The following is a 25381-nucleotide window of genomic DNA, read 5'->3' on the forward strand; positions in this document are numbered from 1 at the left end:
TTATATATATATATTTTTTTTAAATTTAATATAATTTATTTTTGATTGAATATATAAAAAATAAATTTAAAAAAAATATTTTGCATTGTATAAATTCACTTTTCCACATCCAAAATGTAATTGTTATATGTAAACAATGTTTGTAAATCCCAGGCCCTGAAGATGATCTCAATAAAGGTCGAAACGTTGGCACGATAAAGAAAATGTTTTTCTAAAATCTACGTCACACCAGACCGCATCTTACGATCTCCAGTAATCATAATCAATGAACTTTTACTAACAATGAGATGCGATTAATGCTTGCTGAAAAATACACGAGCACGCTCACAGTAAAGATGTGATGTCACTATTTTTTAATATCATCCATATATTAAAACAAGCCTTGTTTAAATTGATGTAAATCATAATGAAATATACTTTTGACCGGTTTTTTAAATTAACAAAACAGCTATTTTAACCCTCTTACAAATTTTATAATCATAAAATAAAATTTACGAATTACTTAAAAATTAGAACAATTAGTTATTTAATTATCTTACCCGACTGAGAATAGGTCACATACGGGCTCCTCGGGGGCCAAAGCACGCTCAGGTGTCCCTTATGCAGAGAAAGGTTGGTCAATGGTTGGGATCCCACATAATAAAAGCTCGTCATCCCTTGCCTCCAGAGAGCGTGTAGGCATGTCGCCAGATTTAATAAGGGTTCTCGGTCACCATGACGAATTTCTGGGCCCCCTGTTCCGCTTTTTGGGGGACGTGGTTTTTTTACAGTCTACAATCTTATGTGTTTTGTTGTTATGTGCTCGTTTGAGTGCTTGTATTTATTAGTGTGGGTGGTGAGGAGCTGATGGTACTATAGCAATGTGTGTGTCTAGGATCGATGGCGGAATATTTATACCCCATCGACCTTAATTTAGATTAGATTATTAATATTGTGTAGGTGGATGGAGCAATGTCGACTATTCCACCCCCTCATCAGAATGAATGCAATGTATGAATGTATTTATTTGTGCGAATGTATTATGGAATTTAGCCGAATTTTAGGCTAGATTATATTTTGCATGCGTTGGGAACTGAAATGATCTAGCTGTCGACTGACCCCGTTGGAGCTTAACCCAAGGTTGGGAAGCGCCATCTCCTGGGCATTTGGTTTAAGGGGGATATTAGCGATCCGGGTCCAACCCAATATGTGGGGTAGGTGAACTTTCCTATTAACTAATAGACCCTAGGGTCGGCACATCGGGGAGTGACAACACTTCGTGCTGAAAGTCCGGAATATTTTATCACTAGGTTTAGATAAACAAGAAGATGCTGATTTCGGAATGGATTTATAATGAATCATGATGATTATATAGACAGATAGATATTACAACGTGTCAATATTAAAAAAAAATTAGGAATCTTTTAACCGTTAGAAGAGAAATGTGTGAAGTAATTTATTAGCGTGAATAATAATAAAGGGCTGATCCCCATGTATCCCGAGTACTCTAGGGTAGAGGTTAATGCTAACCAGATATTTTTATCTTGTTTCTGTGTATTTGTGTTATTTGTCGAGGCCCTGAGGTATAGAGAGGCCAGCACTAGGATAAAGAAAAGAGAAAGTTGGTTAGATCATAATACAAATGTCACGAACATTCTGGATCAAGGTATGGCCTTGGAGAAGAAAGCAAATTCAGTTGTAAACTGCCAAGCTTTCCACATTTGGTCAGTTTCTGAATGAGCAATAAGGTATCTGCAACTTTTTTCTTACTAGTTCTCTACCTACCCTTCACCCACCTCTCCGGTGTGAGCAAACATGGTCCTGTTGTTTTAATCCTCATCCAGTAACTGGCCATTAGTTAACCAATAAAACTGAAAGAACTGTGTTGCTCATAGAATTAGTAGTGCAGTGCAGTTGGCTACAATGTATCCATTGTGTAAAAAGTTAGGCTGACTTTTTTACCTTTTCGGAAGGGGCTCTGGAACTTTTACCTTTTCTTATGAGTTCTCTCAGGTTATGGATCAAAAAAGGACGGACTTGACCACACTGTAGATACCATTACATCGATATGCTAATTTATTGGAGGGAGGTCTCGAACTTGGCCCTTTTTTCACGGTTAGGTTTTTGTTGGGATTTTACATTAATTTAAATAAAACGTTTTTTATTCCAAAAATGAATTTAAGAACACTTTGAAATCTAATTTAAAAACGTTATCATTTGTTAATGTAGATATAAAGGTGGAAATTAACGAAACAAATAATTGAACGAGTCGAGATCTTGCATAAACAATTTTTTTAGTAGAGATATAGAAACAATAAACATCCGGATTTTGCTTGATTCCCCAGGAATAAATTGTACGAACACTTTATCAACTGAGAGATGGATCTCAATTAACATTCTACAACAATTCACATTTTTAAAATTTACCAGATTGTAAAATCTTCTACAAAATTAATTGTTAGAAATTGGCATTGTCGAGCGTGGTGTATTTTTCAATTATAGGGAATTAATGTTTACGAGAAATCGTTTCAGTTAATAAAAAACAGTCGTCAGAGTTGACAATGTTGATTTATATTTTAAGTCCTAGTTTTATCTAAATCTAAGAAACTGCTGGATTATTTTTACAAAAATTTGTGTTTCGCAATTACACCATTCTAACTAACCAAACATTAGGTTCCATTCATTCTATCGATTTCCACATCCCTTTGTCTGATTTGTTGTTAAATTAATTAGTAATAAATTGTTGTTTTAGGAACTGCAATGGGCGGCGGAGGGTGGAGGCAATTTGAATCTGATAGCAAAGTCGGAAGATCTTTAAGAAACCGTAAATATAAGTAAGTTTATCTAGTTTACTTAGAATAAATTTTGATAATTCTAAACATTAATAAGTAATATAAATTTTACGGAATGTAATAATTTTCAAGAAACGTTTTTTATATATATTTTCAATGGTTTTCTAGCACAATTAAAATATAAAAAAATAATTGTTTGGTTTAATTAATTTAATTGTGCTAGAAAACCAAAAATAAATCTATAGAATTATATCATAGTATTACAACCAAATTAATAAAAATCCAGTTTTGAAATATTCTCCCAATCTTTTCCTATGGAAGAACAAGCACTACTTTTATTTGAAAAGACATGCAACTCTGCTATAAGAATGTTTTCTGAACCCGGCTACAAAAATAGGTCTTTGCTGTCCTAAATACGATCTCTCGACATTCTCTCATATATAAGTAACATATTTCATTTTACCACTTCTTTGCGTTTTATATTAAAAAAAATCACAAAAATTGTGATTTAGAAAAATTATATTGACAAAATAGAAAGTGATTCCGGTTTGAACTGCCAACGGGTTTTTTTAAAATTATATGTGTTTAAATACAAACTCTTCTTTTATTATTATTGAACAATTTAATTTCACTCTTCCATGTATATCAATCTATTTTCCATGGATAATCTATCTTCAACGTTTATTCATGCCTTCAATCAGATTCAGTTCAACGTCCTTTCCTTTTTTATTTTATTATTATTTTTTTTATATATGGTCTTCTTCTCAAAATCGGTTGTTGCATTTGAACGGTTTCTTATTTTAACAAGAATGAACATGAATCCCTAAGAATGTTTTATTCCGGCTTCTTCCTGTTGGGATTGTTTCAGTTTTATTTCATTAAATGATGGTGCTTTTTTTCCAATTCCGAATATTAATAGTTTTATCTTTGAGTAAATATAATGGGAGTAACCATCATCTCATGTAACCGTCGTAACACGTGGGTCCTGGGTATGCATTTCCTCCTCAATATTCAACCATAATTTCTGAAAGTTAATAATGTTTGTTATAACGAAAAATATATGTTTATATTTTTGAAAGAAACATTGTTTGCAGTCTAAGGACATGAAGGGGCCAGTCCTCTTTTATAAATGGCCCTCATTTGTTTTCTTTTTATCCCTTTCTAGATCTTTCTGCTGTCACTTTATTCGTGTATTTCTAAGTAAACATTTTTTGGTTAAAAAAGCAACCAATGAGAAAGTTTAGGATGTACTTCAGGGTTAAATGTTAGATGTCCTCGTGGGATTAACTTGTAGCTTGGTCGTTTCCGATCACTTTGGTCTGTATTTCGAATGGTTCTAGTCCTAGTATCCCACTGAAGATGGCAAGAAGCCGACACGAGTTTGGCAGACCAAAACGATCGGAAACGCACGTCAATGCAAAGCAAAGTATGTGTATAAAATATTCATTAAATTTTATGTTCTTTCTATGGATCAAGGAAGTTTTTTCACGAAACACAACAGACAAAACGGCTCTTCACCCCCGAAATAAAGAAGTTTCTCAAGGCTTGGTTGGTTAGGCGGAGAAAGAACCCGTATCCGAATAGGTCAGAGAAGAAAGACTTGGCACATCAAACCGGTCTGACTTACACACAAGTAAGTACTCCCCCAAATTAACAAAACAAACGTTGTTCAAAATGTATATATTTCAGATCTGCAATTGGTTCGCCAACTGGAGGCGGAAGCTGAAAAATTCGTGCAGGTCGAAGGACGGCAGTTGGGGCCTGTTGATCAAAGGGTACAACCACCAGGCGAAAGGGAACGTCGAACAATTCAGCATATCTTCCGATGACAGCATATGGGACGAGACGGCGTACAGCGTCGGTAAGCGGATCCTTTATAAAATCCAAACTCAATAAGCTGATCCGTCTGGTTCTGAAGATTCCGACCGGAATTCGCCCGGAGTGGCGGAGAACACGACGGAGATCGACCATTGCTACTACAACAACTCCCAGTTGACGGGAAACGAGCAGTGCAAGACGAACGAGATCCGAGAGACGAGACCGGTCCTCCTGACCAAGTGGCTGGAGAGCACTGCCAGGTACGCGGGCAAAAGGGAGAGGTACGTACCTTGGGCAGCGTACAACGTCACCTGGGAACCGGAGAAAAGACGCCACAGGGAAGAGCTGGACGCCGCTGAAGCCCTCACGAAACTAGGAGCCTGGACGCCAACGCCCATTCCGGGACATTGAAACCAACAAAATTGGCTCATTCACACGGAGATTAATAATGCTAGAAGAGTTTTATTTTTTCACCTTAAAATATAATGGCTAGTTTAGATATTCGTCATCGTTCGATCAATAGTAATTTAATAGAATAAATTAGTTTTATTTTAAAGAAATAAGAAATGCAAAATATGGGCGTAAGAGAATTTTAAGAACATTAAAAATTGAACCGTTTTAGGGGTAGATCCATTGACAAATATTTTGAGCCTATAGGTAGAATACAAAAACATAGTTCTGCAAGAAATATTCAATAACAACAATAATCCATATATGTATTTAGTAGTCATAATTGACCAATTAATTATTTAAATTAAGTATACTTTTTATCTAAGGTCTTGGTTGAGATAAAAAAGCTAGTGACACAAGCGGGATTCGAACCCACGACCTTCGGCTCAGGTGAGATGAGGAATTGGTCTCCGAGTGGATGGCAGTCACGATAGATCAAGTGGTACAGCAACGGTGTATTAACGGTCCTGGGTTCGAATCTCCCTCGTGACTCTAGCTTTTTTCATCTCAACCAAGTCATTAGATAAAAAGTATAAGTAATTTAAATAATAGTGAAGTGTTCATGTCAATCATAAATTATTTGACTGTAAATTTGTTCTCAATTCGTTACGCTTAAAAAAAATATTCAACAAAATTTTTAAACAAAGTTGCAACTAAATTTATTTTTCGAAACACATTTTGATATGAACCTCCGTCGAGTTGCGAAACATGCGAATTCGTTCGACTGTAGGTACAAGCAGAATTCGGCTAATCGAGAAATATCCAATACAATTTAATTATTATTTTCCATTTGTATGATCGTAATAATATAAAGATTTAAAAGTTATTATCTATCAACTTCAAACTATAATTATAACTTCCGACTGTTTTAAATTGTGATTATTTAATTCAGACAGTACATGTTTTGGAGAAATGTTTCTGAAAAATATTATAGCAAATCTATTCATAACCGAAAGGTGTTTGAACTAACTTACAATATTATTTATTCTAGTTCCCAATTTATGAATCTTAAAATCTGTTTATGTAATTATTATTTTTTGTCTGAATGAACAATTGTTCATAGTTTCTGTGTTGTAGTCGTCCTGTGTTGTAACAATTTTGTAGTTTCTGTCAAACTAGATTTCTGATTTTATCAACAAAATCTTAATAATAATAAAGCAATTTTAAAAATCATTGGAGAATTGTAGAACCGGTCAATGTAGTATTTTCATTCATTCTGTTTTTCTACGGTATACTGTATTTAGGTCAACCGCCCAGACTTTCAAGGAGTAAATGTCAAAAATTGTGATTGTAAGTACTGTAAGAACGTAAGTGATTAGCTCAATTTTTCCTGGTTATTTTTTTTTGTGTGTAAATAATTTAAGTTGTCAATAAGTTAAAAAATCAGAACTTTTTTAATAAAAGGCTCGAGTGAATCTAGTCTAAGTGATCGCTTTATAAAAATAACAAAATCCAATCGCAAACGCGGAAACTGGGTGCCTTGGAAGAACGATAGACGATCCTTGCATTTGCAAGTAGTTTAATTAGAAAAACAATGTATATAAAATGTATTTATTTATGTTTGTATATAATCAAAGAGGCTGTTAAAAAGTAGTAATAAATTATATAGTTTTGAAAAGTCTTAACTTATTACTCAAGCCATCCCTAAGTATCGACAAAGCAATAAAGAACAAACAATTGATATGTTACTAAAATAAGCCCAGCTATTGTCAAAATTTTGAATATATATTATATAGAATTATGCTGTATAACTGGATCTACGCACATGATATAATATTTTATGACATATTTTTAATGAAGAATAATGTAATTTTCACTTAATTACAAGACAAATGGGTTAAATATAGCTTATTAATTTTCTGTGCAGTTGCAATAAGTTTTAACAATCTTTTGGCTGTGCTTTTTTTAAAATTTGTTGATTATGAAATAATATATAGAAATTTAAAAAAAATTATGATATTTGTATATTCTAAATTTAAAATTTAATAATGTAGAAAATATTTTTTTTAATAAGAATAATTTGTCCATCTGCAAAGGTCATTCACAGAATTTTCAGTCTTTTATTGTTTAAGAGATGTAGCAGTCTTAACGTTATCTTAGGATGAACGTTATATGCTGAGTGAAGTCGAACATAAAGTAGGCGGAATTAATGATGCCACGTCGGTATTTCAATATTCCGCAATAACCATTTGTTTCTAGAGATGAAGAGGAAAACAGATTCTTCACAAAATATGTAGACTTTTCCTTCTAATTGTACGTTTTATGCAGTTCGCTTTTAATTTTTTAATCTTAAATTGGGCTTTCCAAAAAAGCCCATGTTTTTTTAATGAGTTAGTAACGAAGGTCAAATTGACAACCTGTATTTGTATAATAATTATGAATCAAAATGAAATGTATAAACACTATGTACAATAAAATGGAAATACAATGATTAAATGAGCGCACCACCTTTAAATGTTAATGTTTTAGACTTATTCATATTTTGCATACAAAACCAGGTTTGGTTGTAAAAATTATACATTTAAAAAGAAAATATTACCTAATTGTACAAAATCGGGGCGTCGGTGGCCGAAACGGTTTAGGCGTTGACACGGCGCTCATCGCTGTAAGGTAAAGGTTCGGGGTTCGAATGCAGGGGACATACTTACAATTGGGCTTGTTTCAAAAACACCGGCACCCTGAGGGTTAATATGACCTCTGCTGTTGCGAAATTGTAAAAAATCAATTATTCAACTAAAAAAATCAAAAACAAATAAAAATGTAAAAAAATACTATTTGGTCCCTTTACTATTTCCAGCTCTGGCACCAAGTTAAACGCCTTTGCACTCCTTGTAAAAAAAAGTTTCTGGCAAAAGTCTGAGAAATTCTTTCACATTCTTCAAGCCTTTTTCAACTCTTCTAAGGTATTAGGACCTGGGTTTTGCCGTCGTACTCGTCGCTTAAGTTGGTCCCACATTCGATGTTCAAATTCGGACTTCACGCTGGCCACACCAAGCACTCAATTTCATCCTCATTCAGGTAGTCATCCGCAATACGTGCTCTAAGGGGTCTGGCATTATCTTGCATTAGCAAGAATCTCTCACCGATATGGGTGGCAAGTGGCACTACATGTTCTTCGATTATGTCTTGTAACTACCTCTGTTAATTAGAGTGTGAACCTGTGTGAAGTTTTCCTCCCACAATAACCAATTCGGTTCCGGCGTCCAAGTGATGCGGTGCCACCCCAGAACATTAACATCCACCGTGGAATGCCACCTGAGGAACCAAAGACCACAGGGCGTACCTCTCACTTGGGTGCCTCCATATAAAATTATGCCCATCTGGAGATTTGAGGCCAACCCTCATGTCATTTTATGAACTGTGGTAAGAAGTGGTCCACAAGCCGGGTGCCGGGCCCTGAGGTTATTTTAAATGAGTCTTCTTCTTACAGTCTTGGAGGAAATGAAAACATTTCGAACTTGTCTTATTAGATTTCTTATCTCATTTCCCGCAGTGTTGTGGTTTAGAGTTGATTTAGAGTCTAATGACGGATTTCTCGTCTGTAGACCTAGGTCGACCTTGTCCTGGCCTTCTAGTGTGAAGTGTGTTTTACATTCAGTCTCCTGGTGACTTCGCGCTGTCTGTATCCTTCCTCTTATAATGTTATGATCCTGACACCGTCATACTCACTCAAATGCCTGACTGGAACCATTAAAAAGGATTTAAGAATAAGAATAATATCAAATGAAATCAATAAAGGAGAAAAACGTACTGAAAGCGATCTTTAGGCGTAGCAGATTGGAAGGGCACAATGGTACTTTTTGTCAAATGGGATTAATCAATACAAAAGTAAACAAAGAAAGTAAAATAAACATTATTAACTGTTTATTTTGACTACGATAGCTCTTACAGGAAAATTCCTGTAAATAATGTAGAGAGATAATTGTTCTATTCATCAAAAAGACTTATCTAGGATAATTTTTTTCAACCAGAAATGAAGCACTTATTATTTTGGCATGAAAGTAATAAGTTGACAACAAATGACTTTTCAGTAAAAGTTTTTATATAATTAATGAGAAGAATAATTAGTCATTCGTGAACGAAGGGGGTCTTTCATGTTCATTGTACCTGAACGGTCCGATAAAAGAAATTTTCTGATAAAACCAATACCCATGTAAGATTTATTTTATTAACGTTTGTAATCATGTATGTTATTTGTATTACCTTTGGTTTCGCAGATACTTTAAAGACTACGCCTCGCTTAAGACCGTTTTGTATAAAAAGTTTAATTCCTCCTTCAAATCATTTTGAATATACGTCATTAAGAGTACAGTAGATAAAATGACCTAATTACATTTAAATATACAAAGTACGTATATTTGTTTAAGTTGAGTGGGTACTCGAGTATTTCATTATAATTAGTCAAAAGTTTGATATAACTATCAACTGAAAAGATTTTTTCTTGCTACATATGACTTTTTGATCAATAATTAACATTTACGTAACAATAACAGCATTAAAATCTGTGCATTACAGGTGTATTTTTGAATAATTTGTTAATTATTGATACTAATTTGCTTTTCTTAAATATTTTGGTTTTTTAAATTCACTAATTTCGTGGTCCGCTTGACCAATTAATTTATTACAATTAATTAAGGTTTTTAGTTGAGATAAAAAAGTCAATGGCACGAGCGGGATTCGAACCCACGATCTTCGGCTTAATACGCCGCTGCTTTACCACTTGAGCTATCGTGACCTCGATCCACTCGGACATCAACTCCCCATCTCAACCCCACCTTTTGAGTTTTCCCTCCTCTTTGCCATTTTGGTTTTTGTTAAAAAAATATATATTTTTTTTTAAATAAAAAGTAAGTTCATTACTTATTTAAACATTTATTTAAACGTTAGGGAATTTATACCATCAACAGAAAAAAAAAAAAAATATGCTGATGATGTGAGTACACTTCCTTTGTTATACTACGAACTACCAACTATGCTCTCTCTCTCTCTCTCTCTCTCTCTCTCTCTCTCTCTCTCTCTCTCTTTCTCTCTCTCTCTCTCTCTCTCTTTCTCTCTATCTATGTACTTAATTTAGTAAGTCCCAGTTATTTGAAGTTCGGCTGCATTTGATTCCAATTTGAGGGTTCTAATGNCTTGACCAATTAATTTATTACAATTAATTAAGGTTTTTAGTTGAGATAAAAAAGTCAATGGCACGAGCGGGATTCGAACCCACGATCTTCGGCTTAATACGCCGCTGCTTTACCACTTGAGCTATCGTGACCTCGATCCACTCGGACATCAACTCCCCATCTCAACCCCACCTTTTGAGTTTTCCCTCCTCTTTGCCATTTTGGTTTTTGTTAAAAAAATATATATTTTTTTTTAAATAAAAAGTAAGTTCATTACTTATTTAAACATTTATTTAAACGTTAGGGAATTTATACCATCAACAGAAAAAAAAAAAAAATATGCTGATGATGTGAGTACACTTCCTTTGTTATACTACGAACTACCAACTATGCTCTCTCTCTCTCTCTCTCTCTCTCTCTCTCTCTCTCTCTCTCTCTCTCTCTCTCTCTCTCTCTCTCTTTCTCTCTATCTATGTACTTAATTTAGTAAGTCCCAGTTATTTGAAGTTCGGCTGCATTTGATTCCAATTTGAGGGTTATAATGTTTTCATAAATCCCACAGAGCAATATAATTCTATATAATATGTATTCAACATTTTAACAATTGCTGAACTTAGTTTGTTTAGTAACATGTTAATTGCGTGTCCTTTGTTGATAATTAAGGAAGATTTGGCTTAAAATTCAATCATGCTCGTATGGCTTATTTTTAAGCGAAAAGAAAACCCGCATCACGTGGGTGTCAAGAAGGTCAACGAAATGCCGACAAATCTCCTGGTAATTATTGAATTAAATTTGTAAAGTTTTCTATTATTACTCCTACTACTATTTAAAAAAATTAAAAGGTCATTCACGTTTTTCAGATCTGTTCGACTTTTTTATTTTAAATATTTGTTCAATTTCAATTTAATGGGGATTTTTTAAAAAATGTTTCACTTTACGTATATAAATGGGTTAGTAATGCTACTGCTTCAGGAGAAAAAAAAAACACCAGAAACGATCAGGTTGTAGACTATTGGTCTTTTCAGATCATTTTTGTCTGTTTATTCTCATAGTTTTGGGCTGTAAGACAAGTCTCAGCTTTTTGCAGATTTCCGATTAAAATGACTTTAAAACCTTGTCGTTCTACTTACAGACTCTTATGTGAATTAGATCAAATTATTGTTATTCGTTGTTGAAGACAATATCGAAGATAGAAGACTTAGTTGACCTCGATTATCCCGAACCAATGCTCGCAGAACAATCAAGACTCCCACTTGAATAGAGTCAAATCTAACGGGACTTTCTCCAAGCCAAGTTAGGCGGATCTAAGGTTTTTTTTATTGACGTATGATGTATACTAAATGGCGATTTCATGAAAGACTTTAATAGTTATTTTAATAGTGTTATGTTTGAAGCGGGAAACGATTCGAATGTCGGTGGTGATACCCCTTCCACGGTTTGGGCCTGGTGGGGCGTTGCTATAACGACTGGGAGTCGCACCGAGTCGGCCTACCGGCGGCGTGCCGTTTCAAACATTCGAGGCCACCAGTCAGTCGTGCCTGGGTTTCCATCTGTAGAGGGCATGTCGTCTCCCTCGGAACGGGTCAAACTCAAGCGGAAGATCACCCTCGCGAATGGGGTGGCCATCATCGTCGGAACCATCATCGGCTCGGGGATCTTCGTCTCTCCGGCAGGAGTCTATCTCGAGGCGAAGAGCGTCGGACTCTCACTCCTTGTATGGGCAGTGTCAGGGATCTTCTCCACCCTGGGGGCACTGTCATACGCCGAACTGGGGACGTGCATCACAAGGTACACCACTAGTCAAAAACGTTTAACTTCTACCCTATACAATATAGAAAATATCCCGTAACCTTGATTAGCCTCGACCACGTGGCTTTAGCTGAAAGCTTTATATAAACTTAAACTATCGTAGAAATGGCTGTTTTGTAAGGTGATAATGTTATAAAGTGAAGACGTAATTTACATATCATCAAAAGACTCCATGCCACCTATTTATCACCGTACATAAATATTTGAGACAGGGTTAGATTCGTTTGTAAACAGTGCAACATATGTGCTTTGGTTCTGATAACCAATACTACATATTGAATGAATGTAGAACAATTCGGCTATCGCCAATAAAAAATTTTAAGGTCAGTAAAAAAAAGAATTGTTGAACTAGAATAGTTTTTATATTTTAGTAGGTTTCGTGGTCCGCTTGACCAAATAAATTCTTTTTATTTAATTAAGATTTTTAATTGAGATAAAAAAGTCAGTTTCACGAGCTGGATTCGAACCCACTTGAAAAATGGCAAAAAGGAGGGAAAATTCAAAAGGTGGGGTTGAGATAGGAAGTTAGTGTCCGAGTGGATCTTAGTCACGATAGCACAAGTGGTAGAGCAGCGGCGTATCTAGCCAAAGGTCGTGGGTTCGAATCCCGCTCGTGACACTGACTTTTTATCTCAACTAAAAACCATAATTAATTGATTAGAAATATTGTTGTTTTATTGTTTGTTTTAAAGAGAATTTAATTAAGAATTAGTTAAGAATTAAAATAAACAGTTCAAAAAATAAATATTTATATAGTACCACTTTCCAGTATACAAATAATTAAATTGAAAGAACAATTTCTTGCAGCTATATATCAATTAGTGTTTACCACCCTGAAATTATAGTATCCGATGAGTTATAATGATGAAAATTCCACTTTGTGAATTCCTGCCAGAAGTATGATGGTCTAAATAAAAAAAAAAAAGAATCTAGAAAATCAAGAATCTATATTTATTTCGGGTTTACTCAACGGTCAAGAGAACTTCCTTGTAAAAGATCCTAAAAAGTTACTAATTTGACAATCAGCGAATTAAAAAATTATTTATTATTTTTATGGTTATTGAATTTGGAGGTTGTATTTTAAATGTAAATTGAAAGCAAAAATTTACGTTATTCTAGTCTATGGAAAAATTCAAATAGAAACGTTTACAAAAACAACCTTTGAAAATATGAATTTTGTCATAATGATTAGGCCCTTATAACGAATTGTCGACGTTTCCTTCTGATTGCCGTTATCGCGGATTACCACAAACAATCAGAAATGGCACTATCTCGTTCACCTCGCCCATCAACTTTCATGGACTTTCAGAACTTAGGCAAATTGGCAAACAAATGGTTAAGTATCAGATGTTTCGACTTGCGAGTCATTATTAGCAATTAAGTATCATACATTCTTATTATCGCAATTGACCAATTAATGTAATATGAAGTTTTATTGTTGAGAAGGACGTGTTTGAATAAAGTACCGAGAACTTTGTGTTAAAATTACTCAAAAAATATTTCCAGCAATAAAAGTAAAAAATACAACGAATTAATAATGAATTGTTCATGAAAATGAAAATCAGTATCTAATTATTATTAATTTTCGAATTAATTAAGGTTTTTAGTTGAGATAAAAATGTCAATGTCACGAGCGGGATTCGAACCCACGACCTTCGCCGCTACTCCACCACTTGAGTTATCGTGACTTCGATCCACTCGGACACCAACTTCCTATCTCAACCCCCCTTTGAACTTCAACCCCTTTGAAAAATGGCAAAAAGTAGGGAAAATTCAAAAGGTGGCGTTGAGTTGGGAAGTTGGTTTCCGAGTGGATAGAAGTCACGATAGCTCAGGTGGTGGAGTAGCGGTGTATCTAGCCGAAGGTCGTGGGTTCGAATCCCGCTCGTGACATTGACTTGTTTATCTCAACTAAAAACCTTAATTAATTGAAAGATATTAATTGGTCAAGCGGACCACGAAAACTAATGAATTATTATTAATTACCTAATTGGTTTCAATATAACACGCTCCACCATACTACAATAGATGTTTAGTTAGTTGAAACAAGAAATATGTTGATAATGAAACTGGTTCCAATAAATAAATAAAATTAACTATGCTTAAATTCTTGAGCATGTGAGTTAGTGTATGGACAAAAAACTTTAATTAATACTATTCACTGCTAACAAAAAAACAAAACAAAAAACAGTTGCTAACCCTTGATAAAATGGTAAGGAAATTCCACCAGGGTTATCTGGGTAAAGTAAACAGTAGGAGGAGTTTAAAAAAGCAAACAATGTTTTCTTATTTTATTAGGTTCGAGAAGCGACATTAATAGGAAACACGCTTTTAATAAAATCCATAGACATGAAGTTAAAACTTGTTTTTATTTTTTGTTTACACAATTTCTCGATCCGTGATAGCAAGGTGTTAAAAGCAGAATTGACTCTATAATAAAGATATTGTCAAATAATTAACAAGCTTTTTCTATGTCAAGCACATCACATAAACAAGTAATAGAAGATTTTACAAAATAACATTAATTTACTAGAATAGTTCAGTATATTTGCATTAGAAAAAACAAAACAAAAACGTTAAATTCGCGTTTCGCACTCGCAATTTTCTCCGCTTCACGGTAAAACATTGAATCGTGGATATGTAACCTAATCCGTCACTAATCCTAACGCTAACCCTAACCATACCTAAACTAACCTGATCCGTCATTAAACCGTCACTAATTTTAATCTAACTCTAACCCTAACCCACTCGACTTTTACCCGTTACTAACCCTTACCATAACGTCCTTAACCCGTCCCTGACCGTAACCTAACGCCTAATCCCAATCCGAACCCTAAACTTAGCCTATCCCCTGTAACGCGATATCAATGACGCAGAAAAATTCCAAACAGGCCACGTTCTTATTCCAGCCCAAAGACATAGCCGTGTTAATTTGCGAATAAGGACAGAGGCTATGAACTTTTTGGAAAAGGTAGTTTTACGCGCCTTTCGGAATTTCGAGTATTAAGTATTCATCATCAGGAAGAAGACACAAACACGTCTCTCGACGTGAATTGTAGAAAAGCTTTCCAATGTTCCAGACAGCAGCTGGTTTTTTTGTGCTGCTCTATTTTGATCGGGTAAAAAACGCGGATTATAACGAATTATAAATGTATATTTTGTGAAAAAAATTAAATTAAGGATTAATTTATGTCGAATATTATTTAAGAATACTACAAAATCGGGGAAAATCAAAATCTTTTATATTATTTATGCATTTATCTCCATGTTTGAATTGACATTTTTTTAATTTCAAATTTCTCATAACAATCTATTTGCCTCATTAGGTTGAAACTGTGTAACACTGTTGTATTTAAATTTAAATTGAAGTTGTATTTTGTTTCATTTAGATGGTCCTTAAATTCAGAAAATTTATTCGATTTAGGCAAGTGTTTTGAAACTCTCGTTTTAATTTCTCTGCCTCACCTACGTATTTATTATCGCAATCATTACAATTAAGTTTGTAAACCCCGCTTTTTGACAGGTTGTCAGCGTTGTCTTTAGGTTTTGAGAGGATGTTTCCAAGTGGACCCGCACTTATAACACACTATAAGCTACTCTAAAACTTTCTCGTTTAAGAATTTTAACTAATTTTTCTGATAGTTTCCCAATGTATGGCAATCAACCTAAAGATTCATTTTTGAATTTCAACACACAGTCACACATATCATAGTTGCGGGTTTTCTATATACGTCTATTTCGATTAGGTTATTTGTTATGGACAGTTGTAAGTCTAAAAAATTGCAATAACCATTTTTATTTATTTTCGATTGTAAAATCTATTCTAGTGTGTAAAGGATTAATTAATTGGAGGAATTCTTTTAGATCCTCTAGTATTCGCGGCCATGTTCATAAAATATCGTATTCATAGCGTTTCCAAAACAGGACAGATTTAATTAATTTGTTATTTGATTTGAAAAGAATTTTTTCAAAGTTACCCATGAATAAATATTTCAGCACAAAGTGGTGATAATGGAGACCCCATTGGTAACTCTTTAATTTTCATAAAATTTATCATTAAATTTACAATAAATAGATAGTAGGCATATATTTAAGTGGTCTACTAAATCTTTTTTACAAACTCGTGAATGCTGCTTTCCATAAGTTTTTGTTATATTAGTTTAGTACTTTCTTTATCAGGGATAATTGTAAATAAATTAGTTAACATCAAATGATACAAAGACACAGTTGTTATATATAATTATCTAATATGGATTTTGTCGGTATCGCGTAACATTGGTTTTCATTTTTTAACTGCATATTGATCATCTGAGAATAAAAAAAATCAGTATTTTTTTATAGCAGTTTGAAGTTTAGATTTTAAATCCATTATATTTAGTGGTCTTATTGACCAAATTACGTCTTTCAATTAATTAACCCTTTTGTGTATGGTTTTGGTTGAAATGAAAAATGGCAAAAGGAGGGAAAATTCGAAAGTTGTAGGTTGAGATGGAGCGTTGGCGTCCGAGTGGATCGAAGTCATAATAGGTCAAGTGGTAGAGCAGCGGCGTATTGAGCCGAAGGTATGGGTTCGAATCCCGCTCGAGACACTAACGTTTTCATTTCAACCGAAACCTATTTAAAAGAAAGATCTAGTTTTTAATTTTAAGATGGGGACTTTTGTATTTCTTTAAATCGTTATTGATGAGGCAGTGTTGTTGAATAGGAAGATTCGAAGAAGATTTAAAATATGTGTGGTGATTTTTTTCACATCCTACATGTATTTGTATAATATAAACAGAGTTTATAAATCCCAGGACCTGAAGATGATCTCAATAAAGATCGAAACGTTGGCACGATAAAGAATATGCCTTTCTAAAAACCTACACCAAACAGCATCTCTTCAAATAATCCTTTCAAATATGAATAAGTTCAAGGAACGTTGACGTGCAGACAATAGGACAGAGTGATGGTTGTGGGATGAGCTTACATTACTCTTACAGTTGGTTTGTAAAGCTGATGGGCAGGGAGTGGTTCCTCTGTTCCATTTATGGAAAACTTATGCCAGTGTTAAAAAGTACAGGTACGGAAGTGATATTTAATCAACCGATCAAATTTCTCGCCTGATATCCAAGTACAGTATACAATCTCTATTATTCGATGTAGGGAAGTGAAAAATTAATGATTATATAAATAAGTATATAATATAAGTACGTATACACGTTATGTTAGAGTATAATAATATTATTAAATAAATAAGGCGATAACAATGCTAGGATTCAGGAGAGCATACCAGAAAAATTTGACTCAGATTCTTAGATTAGAAATAACTGAATGTGTATCAGTAATAATTTGTAATTTCTTTGAATAAAAGTTCTTAAAAACGGATTCATTAATAGAAATTATTTAACTTACATATAAATGTGTGGTTTTTAGTGACCGTTACTTGATGATTGAATTTTACAAATATATGTAGGATGTGGAAAAAAATTATGAATTTGTACAATGCTAGAAAATTTTAGATAAAAAAAATTGAATTTATACAATGGTAGAAAATTTTAGATTTAAAAAAGAATGAACTTTTACAATGCAAAAAAATTTATATTCAATCAAAGTATTTGTACTCTCTCAAAGTGTGACTTTGATTGAATTAAAATTTTTTTTGCATTGTGTAAATTCATTTTTTTCGACATCCTACGTGTAGTTGTTAAATTTAATCAATGTTTGTAAATCCGAGGCTCTGAAGATGTTCTCAATAAAGATCGAAACGTGGCACGATAAAAAAAATGTTTTTCTAAAACCTACGTCACACCAGACCGTATCTCACGATCTCCGAATAATTACATATAAATGATCATTTTTAACAAAAACAGATATGAGTGTCGAAGTTTTTAAAATTAATAATTTAGGTGCATATTAATGAAATAAATTTAAAAATTTGAACAAATAACAAATTTAAAGAAAACTCACACTTAAAAAATTAGTAATTTTTTAAAATTGAAACTTTATATTGTTGGATTTACGAGGATTTAATTCTTTAATAAATGGGATTATTAACTGGAAATTACGAATTATAAGGCATAAGAGGCCGTGAAAAGGAAAATTTATACGAATAAGGAAGGGATCCAAAAAATTAATTTTTTAAAGAAAATTGAAGGGGGCAGTTGCGAAATGGCAAAGCAAATATAGATTTGTTGAAAATTCAATCAAATCTAATGAAGGTGTATAAATTGTCACGTTTTGTTCCTCCGGCTTTGTTTATTTTATCGCTAATCTTCCCATTCAATTGTGTCAACAAAAATTCCCTACAGTTCAAATATAGCGTAGAGGACAAAAATGCTGATTTTTGGCTGTTTTTAGAATTTCCATTTGTGAAGAAAGGCCAATATCATTTTGTTTTGAACGAGTGGCGAACGCAGAGTACTGAAAGATGAGTACACAAAGCGCTGGCCTGATTTAATAAAGTAAACATCTTACTCATTCAAAAAAGTATTTCGCCGGAGAGACGCTATTTACATTTTATCAGCGCTGATAATTTGTTGAAATATTGATATTCAACATGAGAAACTAAATGTAGAGTTTTTTCATCCTAAAATTGTTGAAATTAGTAAAGATTTACCAATATAAAAGCTGTATATACCTCTTAGTATTGAAATCAGGTAGAAAATCGCTAGCAAAATGTAGTGCTGTTCTATCATATTAATTAATCTTTTCTTTCAATTTGAGTTTGAAATTGCACGTTCAGCCATGAATTTACTCAAACGTATACGTATATCTTACGCGTGTTCGGTTTTTGAAAAACCGTTAATTTACCAAATTCTGATCGGACCTGTCACTGGAAATATAATTATTACCGTCGGGTACAGCCCATAGCCTCTTTCTCGGTGTAGAAAATCTCGCAAGAGACCAAATTGGGGCCTTGTTGAGGCAAGTCCTTTCTCTTTAGAGACGTGAGTAGTTGGCCAACCACAACGAATATCGGTCAATGAACTTTTTGATTTTATATATATANATATATATAAAATATATTTCATTTCTGGTTTTTAAAAAAATTATCCTAGACAAGTCTTTCTAAACAATTTAACTAGGCTGATGAGCAAATTTAACGTATCACTCAATTCATTTAGTTTAAAATCGAATCCATTATCTCTCTACATTATTTACAGGAAATTAAGAGCTATCGTAAGCAAAATAAACAGTATATAATGCTTATTTAACTTCCTTTGTTTACTTTTGTACTGATTAATCCCATTTGCACAAAAAGTAGCATTATGCCCTTCCATTCTGCTACACCTAAAGATCGTTTTCAGTACGTTTTTTCCTTTATTGATTTCATGTGATATTATTCTTATTCTTAAACCTTTTTTAATGGCTATGAATATACGGCCATTCGTCCTCGTTGCATGATTGCGACCCTTCATGGCTCCACAGCGGGACCAATAGTTTCATCTCGTCCTCCAAATAGTATAAAAACACTCTTGGGAAGGCAGGTCCGTAGGTGCGATATGAAATATTTGAAGACTCTCAGGAAGAATCGAGTTGGACTTTCAAGGATGAGAATAGCCGGCTTGGCAGTCTGACAAACCCTTGGTTTACACATAAATCGACATCACATCATTCATTATTGTTCTTAATATTCACTATTTTTCGTGGTCCGCTTGACCAATTAACATCATTCAATTAATTAAGGTTTTTAGTTGAGATAAAAAGTCAGTGTCACGAGCGGGATTCGAACCCACGACCTTCGGCTTGATACTCTACTCAAGACTGACTTCGAAGTCATGACAGCTCAAGAGGTAGAGTAACGGCGTATCAAGCCGAAGGTCGTGGGTTCGAATCCCGCTTGTGATTGACTTTTTTATCTCAATTAAAAATCTTAATTAATTGTTCTTAATCTTTCTCTTCATTCATTCTCAATTCTAACTCTGGATCATAAAGCCAGGTGAAATAAAATGTAATGTCCACCTATCTACTGAAAGTAAGTTCCTGAATGTAGGCTTTTTTAGTAGTGATAAAACAACATAGTTCTTTTTTATGTACCTTTGAAGTATCGATTATGAGGAATGTATTTAAATAGTTTTTTAAATACACTGACAGGCAAAAAATTCCACCCACTTGTAATATAACTTGATTTGTATACATTTTTATATATTAATCAAAGTTTCACGTTGTTTAACGTTTAATAATTGAGTATTTGTCTAAAAAAGTTTAAAAAAATGTAAATTGCTAATGAAAATCAACAAAAAATAAAAGTAAATAAGACAGACGCACAGATAAAATTTGTTTTAATCTTGTTTTAGATTTTTAATTAACATTTCAATATCGCGTATTTCCTCCTCTTGCCTTAATTTCATCTCGAAGACGCCTCGGAATACTTTGTACCAGAAAATGTCTCTTTGCTGGAGATTAGTGCATTCTTCACGAAGAGTCCTTTCAAGATCGTGGAACGAATCAGGGATGAACCTGCTCTTATTCGTCTTTTGAGGTTATCCCATAAATGTTCGATGGGGTTCATGTCTGGAGAACGGGCTGGCCAGGCTAACACCCTGATGTTATGCTGTTGTAGGTACATTTGTACTATGCGAGCGACATGTGGTGGGCTCCCATGCATTGTAATAGGATCGCCGCTGGTTTCATCGAGGATATCCTTTATCCTTGTTTTGGATTAAGGATTAAGTATGTTTACCTCCAATTGATATTTCCAAATTAAAACATATCATAACAAAATATTTATTGATTAAAACAATGAGACAAATTAAGGGCAAAAATTTTTTTGATCGAGAAAATAAAAATTAAAAAAATTAATTAAAAATCTCATAAGAATACTTTTTTGATATCCATCCTTCTTGTAAATAAATATTATTTGGAATTTTCGAAAATGGAAATATGTCTACATATGCAGCTCAAGGACAATTGCGCTACCTTTAGAAGATTAATTCGAATCGCCGTGCAATAAATAGATGTAAACTTTCACAATTGTTGTAATTGCTTTGTAATTTAATAAGACGTGTTTTGACCCAGCGAAATTATTAATCTTGATGAGTTAATTAAACAAACAAACAAACCACTATACGAGCAGGAAAAATCTCCTTTTTTTAAATTTCTCTTTTAATTCACTTACCAAGGATAAAACCGGCTTAACTCGACCGATAAAACAGCGTGAATTGTATTTTTAACCCATTTAATACATAGGATTATTTGTTATCTCTGAACAATCCGATTAACTTCTTAATTCTTAGTTTGTTAATCTGTCGTTGACGTTTTTTGATTTGTTTTTGCATAAATCCATAGAATTATTTCAATAAATGACGAATCTACTTCATTCTGTACTTTTTGTTTATTTATTTATTACATCTGATTTAGCCCTTGGCATATAGAGGAAGTTGGATTCTTACAGTGATATACATATAATCTCAGTAATTTACGATATTTAATCTTACAAGTATTTAATTATAATAAACATTTCTATATTGTGAAGGAGTTTTATAATAAATTATAATAATAACAATAATGGCTATATTGATAACTATAATGATAACAAAAATACAGTTATAGTGATGGTAACAAAATAAGAAAGAGTTTTATTAACATTAATTAATAGTATTAAAGTTTGTTGGGGGGCGTCGGTGGCCGCAACGGTTAGGCGTTGACCCCGGTACTGTAAGGTAAAGTTCCCAGGTTCGAATCCAGCGGCCCTGCATTCTCCGTCGTACATTCTCAAAAAGTCAAAAACGTTTATTCTTTATTGGTAATGACATCCAATCAAGATTTTATTGTTGAAGTGATTGAATTGTATGAAAGTTTACCATGTTTATGGAAAGTGGTGGACAATGAGTGGACGATATTAATAAAAGAAATACGGTCCGCAACCAGTTGGTCGACGTTTTCTAAACAAAGGATACAAAAGCAACGAGAGATGCAGTATTGATAACCACTAAGCGCTGAGCAGCTAATCGTAGTAGAGAACTTAAGTGAACTTAAAAAACGTAATGTGGCTGCTAACCTTTCATGAAGAGTGATGATTTTTCTCATGACTGTCTTTTGTTTTCTAATCAAGGGGGTAACAAGAACTACCTTTTTGAAATGAAAAAATAGTGTCACGAGGGGATTCGAATCCACGACATTCGGCTAAATACGCCGCTGCTCTACCACTTCAGCTATCGTGACTTCGATAGTTCGATCCACTCGGACACCAACTTCTCATCTCAATCTATCTTTCGAATTTTCCCTCTTTTTGCCATTTTTTGGTGTCCGAGAGGATTGAAGTCATGATAGCTCAAGTGGTAGAGCAGCGACGTATTTAGTTATGGTTTCAAATCCCGCTCGTGGCACTAGCTTTTCATTTCATCCAAAACCTTACCAAAAAAGATTAATTGAAAGAAGTAATTTGGTCAATAGAACACTAAAGATGAACACAATAAGACGTTTCATCCATCCTTAAATAGTTCCTCCAATCAGCGGGTTCTTTCATGAAACTTCATGAACTGAAAGGGGAAGATCTTGCATCAAATTGATGTGTGTATTACGGCTTCTGTTCAGGAGCCACTTCTAACACCATTTCCTCTTCGGTTTTTTGCTTTTAATATATAAACAAACAACAGCGTAGCACAAGAGATCGTCATCCATTTTGAGAAGGTAATCAGAGACTAGATGACGTTCGGTGCGACTGACTGTGGAGCGGTCATGAATGCCCCCTCAAGTTTCAGGCACTCCAAATGGAGCTATACGGCTTGGCGCAGTTCCATTTGGAGCGATCGTGAATGGCCAACTTACAAATGGGCTTTTTTGAAAAACGCCGGCACCCAGAGGGTTGACATGACCTCTGCTAAAAAAATTAATTAATTTAAAAAAAAATAATGCTTGTTGTCATAAATTTAGTGGAATGAACGAAAGTAATATTAATAATCGCTCTGGCTAATGGGAATGGAAATATATATAAAATTCCAATATTAATGTTCTATGAAGGTTTAAGTGGCATAACCATAACCAATTGTACAAATTAGTATAATATAATTTTTGTGCACACCTAAGTACACCTTTAAGCATATATAATAATTATATACAATTATTGTATGTTAATGCAATGTAATTTTACAATTAATTAATGTTTTTAGTTGAGATAATTGTAATATATTAATTAGTCAAGCGGACCACGAAATTAGTGAATGTAATGTAATATTTACAACGAAGATAGCTGGCTTATATCTTGAATTAAGAGCTTTAGAACAGTAATTAAAGATTCGGTTTAGCTGTACAGAAGTCCGTATGACTAATAAATCGTACATATTTTGGGTTTCTGAGAGGTCGGGCGTCAAGTTGGATTTGAATGTGCTAAACATATGGCATTCAAAAAGGAAGTGAGTTAATGTGTCATATTACTGGTCAAAACATATAATGCATTTTTTGTCAGAATTAAATTGATATTTTTTTCTATTAAAGAACAAAAAGTGTTCTTATTACAAGCCAAACTTAATTGGGCGATTAAACAAAGTTTTTTTATTTTATTTATTATGGGCAGTTGTAAGTCTAAAAAGTTTAAACAACCATCTTTACTTATTTCCATTGTACCATTTATAGTAGGGCGTAAAGAATTAATTAATTGGAGCAATGCTTTTAGATCCTCTAGTGTTCCCGACCATATACATAAATTTCCGTCTTCGTAACGCTTCCAAAAAAGGACAGATTTAATTAATTTGTTATTTGATTTGAAAAGAATTTTTTCAAAGTTATCCATGAATATTTCCGCACAAAGCGGTGATAATGGAGATCCCATTGGAAACCCATTCAATTTCATAAAATTTATCATTAAAATTACAACCATTGGATAGTAGGCGTATATTTAAGAGGTCTGTTATATCATTTTTTACATATTCGTTAATAGAATTCTCCGTAAGTTTTTGTTTTATTAGTTTAGAACATTCTTTACGAGGGCTATTTGTAAGTAAATTAGTAACATCAACTGACACTAAAACACATTTGTTAGGTATATTTATATTACTCAACGGTTTTATCAATTCTAAAGAATTGTAAATACCGAATTCATGTTTGAAGTTAGTACGGGTTTTAATTATTTTTCTATTGTTATCGCGGGTTTGTGGCACGGAGAATTATCAAAGGGCACTGCTGGTCTTTGACTGAATCGTATAATTTGGGGGTTACGGGTTCATTGGTTTAAATTTTTTAACCGTATATTGGTCATTTAATAATAGAAAGTAGGTTTTTTTTATGGCTGATTGAATTATAGTACTTAATTTTAAGGCAGGATCATTTTTTTAAAATTTTTTTACAATCGTTATTGTTTAGGAATTCTTTAACTTTAGAAGCGTATTTTTGGTGTACAATGAAAACTATACTTTTTTCTATACCAGCTTTTAAAGTAATGTTATAGTTACTTTTTAACTTTTCTCAATAGACCTAATTGATAGGTGGGATATTTAATTCTTTGACGTTTAGATTTATCAAGTTTGGTTTAATTACTTCGGCATATTTACATTTTATATTTGTATTTATTTTACTATAATATAATAATCGATGAACCAAGGGATAGTAGTTTCGTTGTATCTAGTTCTGTTTTTGGGACAAATTTAAGCTTTTATTTAATAAATTGTTTTATTTTTTATATTTTTTAACGAGGGTTCGCAACAGCGGAGGTTATATCAACCCTCGAGGTGCCGGTGTTTTTGAAAAAAAATTTATAACTATGTCGGGTTCGAATACAGGGCCGCTGGATTCGAACCCGTGACCTTTACCTTACAGCGATGAGCGCGGTGTCAACGCCTAAACCGTTGCGGCCTCCGACGCCCTGATTTCTTGTTTATTTAGGACCCGTTAGGAAGTTCATAACCCTTGGGTGAACTTTAATTGGGGTTGTTAGGTCTTTATGAGTATTTTGTTAAGTCTACCAGTGTTTTTTTTTTTTATCAATGATAAATATAAATTTTGACCGTGTATCAAAATCTTACTTATCCCAATCTAATGGAGACAATAATGAGGCAAGCCGAACAAGATATTGGTAAAAATATTTGTATCTCTTTGTCTATATAATTTATGTAATCCATTATTTAATATAGCTTTATGGTATTTACGTTGTAAGAGACTAGTTTTTTATTTAATTTAGCGAGAACGAATTTTGGGGTCAGGTTTAATTTCAAGCATCGGGAATTGAACCAGATTGATTTGTTGATTTTCGAGTATGAAAGTCTCAATTTATAATAATGTTTTAAACGTTCTTATTAACTGGTTGATTTTAAATAAATGGAGGTAGTGTTGTTAATTGTTTTATAATCCATTGAATGCTGTAACTAGCAAATTAATAGAAATGAAGGTGAGTATCCGCTTTTTGTCAATGATGATTCTACTCACAGATTTGTTGTTTACATCGATCCGGATTTCGAGCATTAAACGTTCATCGTCAGGTTGAAGGAGTTACAAACACGCCTCTCG

At 33.4% G+C, this 25381-nt stretch overlaps 2 protein-coding genes across 5 annotated transcripts in view; both read left to right on the forward strand.

Moving 5' to 3' along the window:
- The window catches only part of LOC106667919 (iroquois-class homeodomain protein IRX-2), a 12551-nt gene extending 7194 nt beyond the window's left edge, over nucleotides 1–5357 (forward strand). For 2 of the 3 annotated variants that reach the window (XM_024228909.1, XM_014396196.2), the window contains 4 exons: nucleotides 2732–2813; nucleotides 4242–4404; nucleotides 4461–4632; nucleotides 4690–5357. In XM_024228909.1, the coding sequence (XP_024084677.1) occupies nucleotides 2740–2813; nucleotides 4242–4404; nucleotides 4461–4632; nucleotides 4690–5000 (720 nt within the window). In that variant the 5' untranslated portion in view covers nucleotides 2732–2739 and the 3' untranslated portion in view covers nucleotides 5001–5357. The remainder of the gene's footprint in view (nucleotides 1–2731; nucleotides 2814–4241; nucleotides 4405–4460; nucleotides 4633–4689) is intronic. The other variant, XM_014396198.2, reaches the window with a different exon arrangement.
- Nucleotides 5358–11624: 6267 nt separating this feature from the next.
- Nucleotides 11625–25381, forward strand: part of LOC106667916 (large neutral amino acids transporter small subunit 1) — a 34353-nt gene continuing 20596 nt past the window's right edge. The window contains exon 1 of one of the 2 annotated variants that reach the window (XM_024228908.1): nucleotides 11625–11938. In XM_024228908.1, coding sequence (XP_024084676.1) covers nucleotides 11712–11938 — 227 coding nt within the window. In that variant the 5' untranslated portion in view covers nucleotides 11625–11711. The remainder of the gene's footprint in view (nucleotides 11939–25381) is intronic. The other variant, XM_014396191.2, reaches the window with a different exon arrangement.

This window comes from Cimex lectularius, unplaced genomic scaffold, assembly GCF_000648675.2.
Source record: "Cimex lectularius strain Harlan isolate CLEC.00 unplaced genomic scaffold, Clec_2.1 scaffold219, whole genome shotgun sequence".
In the NCBI taxonomy this organism is placed as follows: Eukaryota; Metazoa; Arthropoda; class Insecta; order Hemiptera; family Cimicidae; genus Cimex; species Cimex lectularius.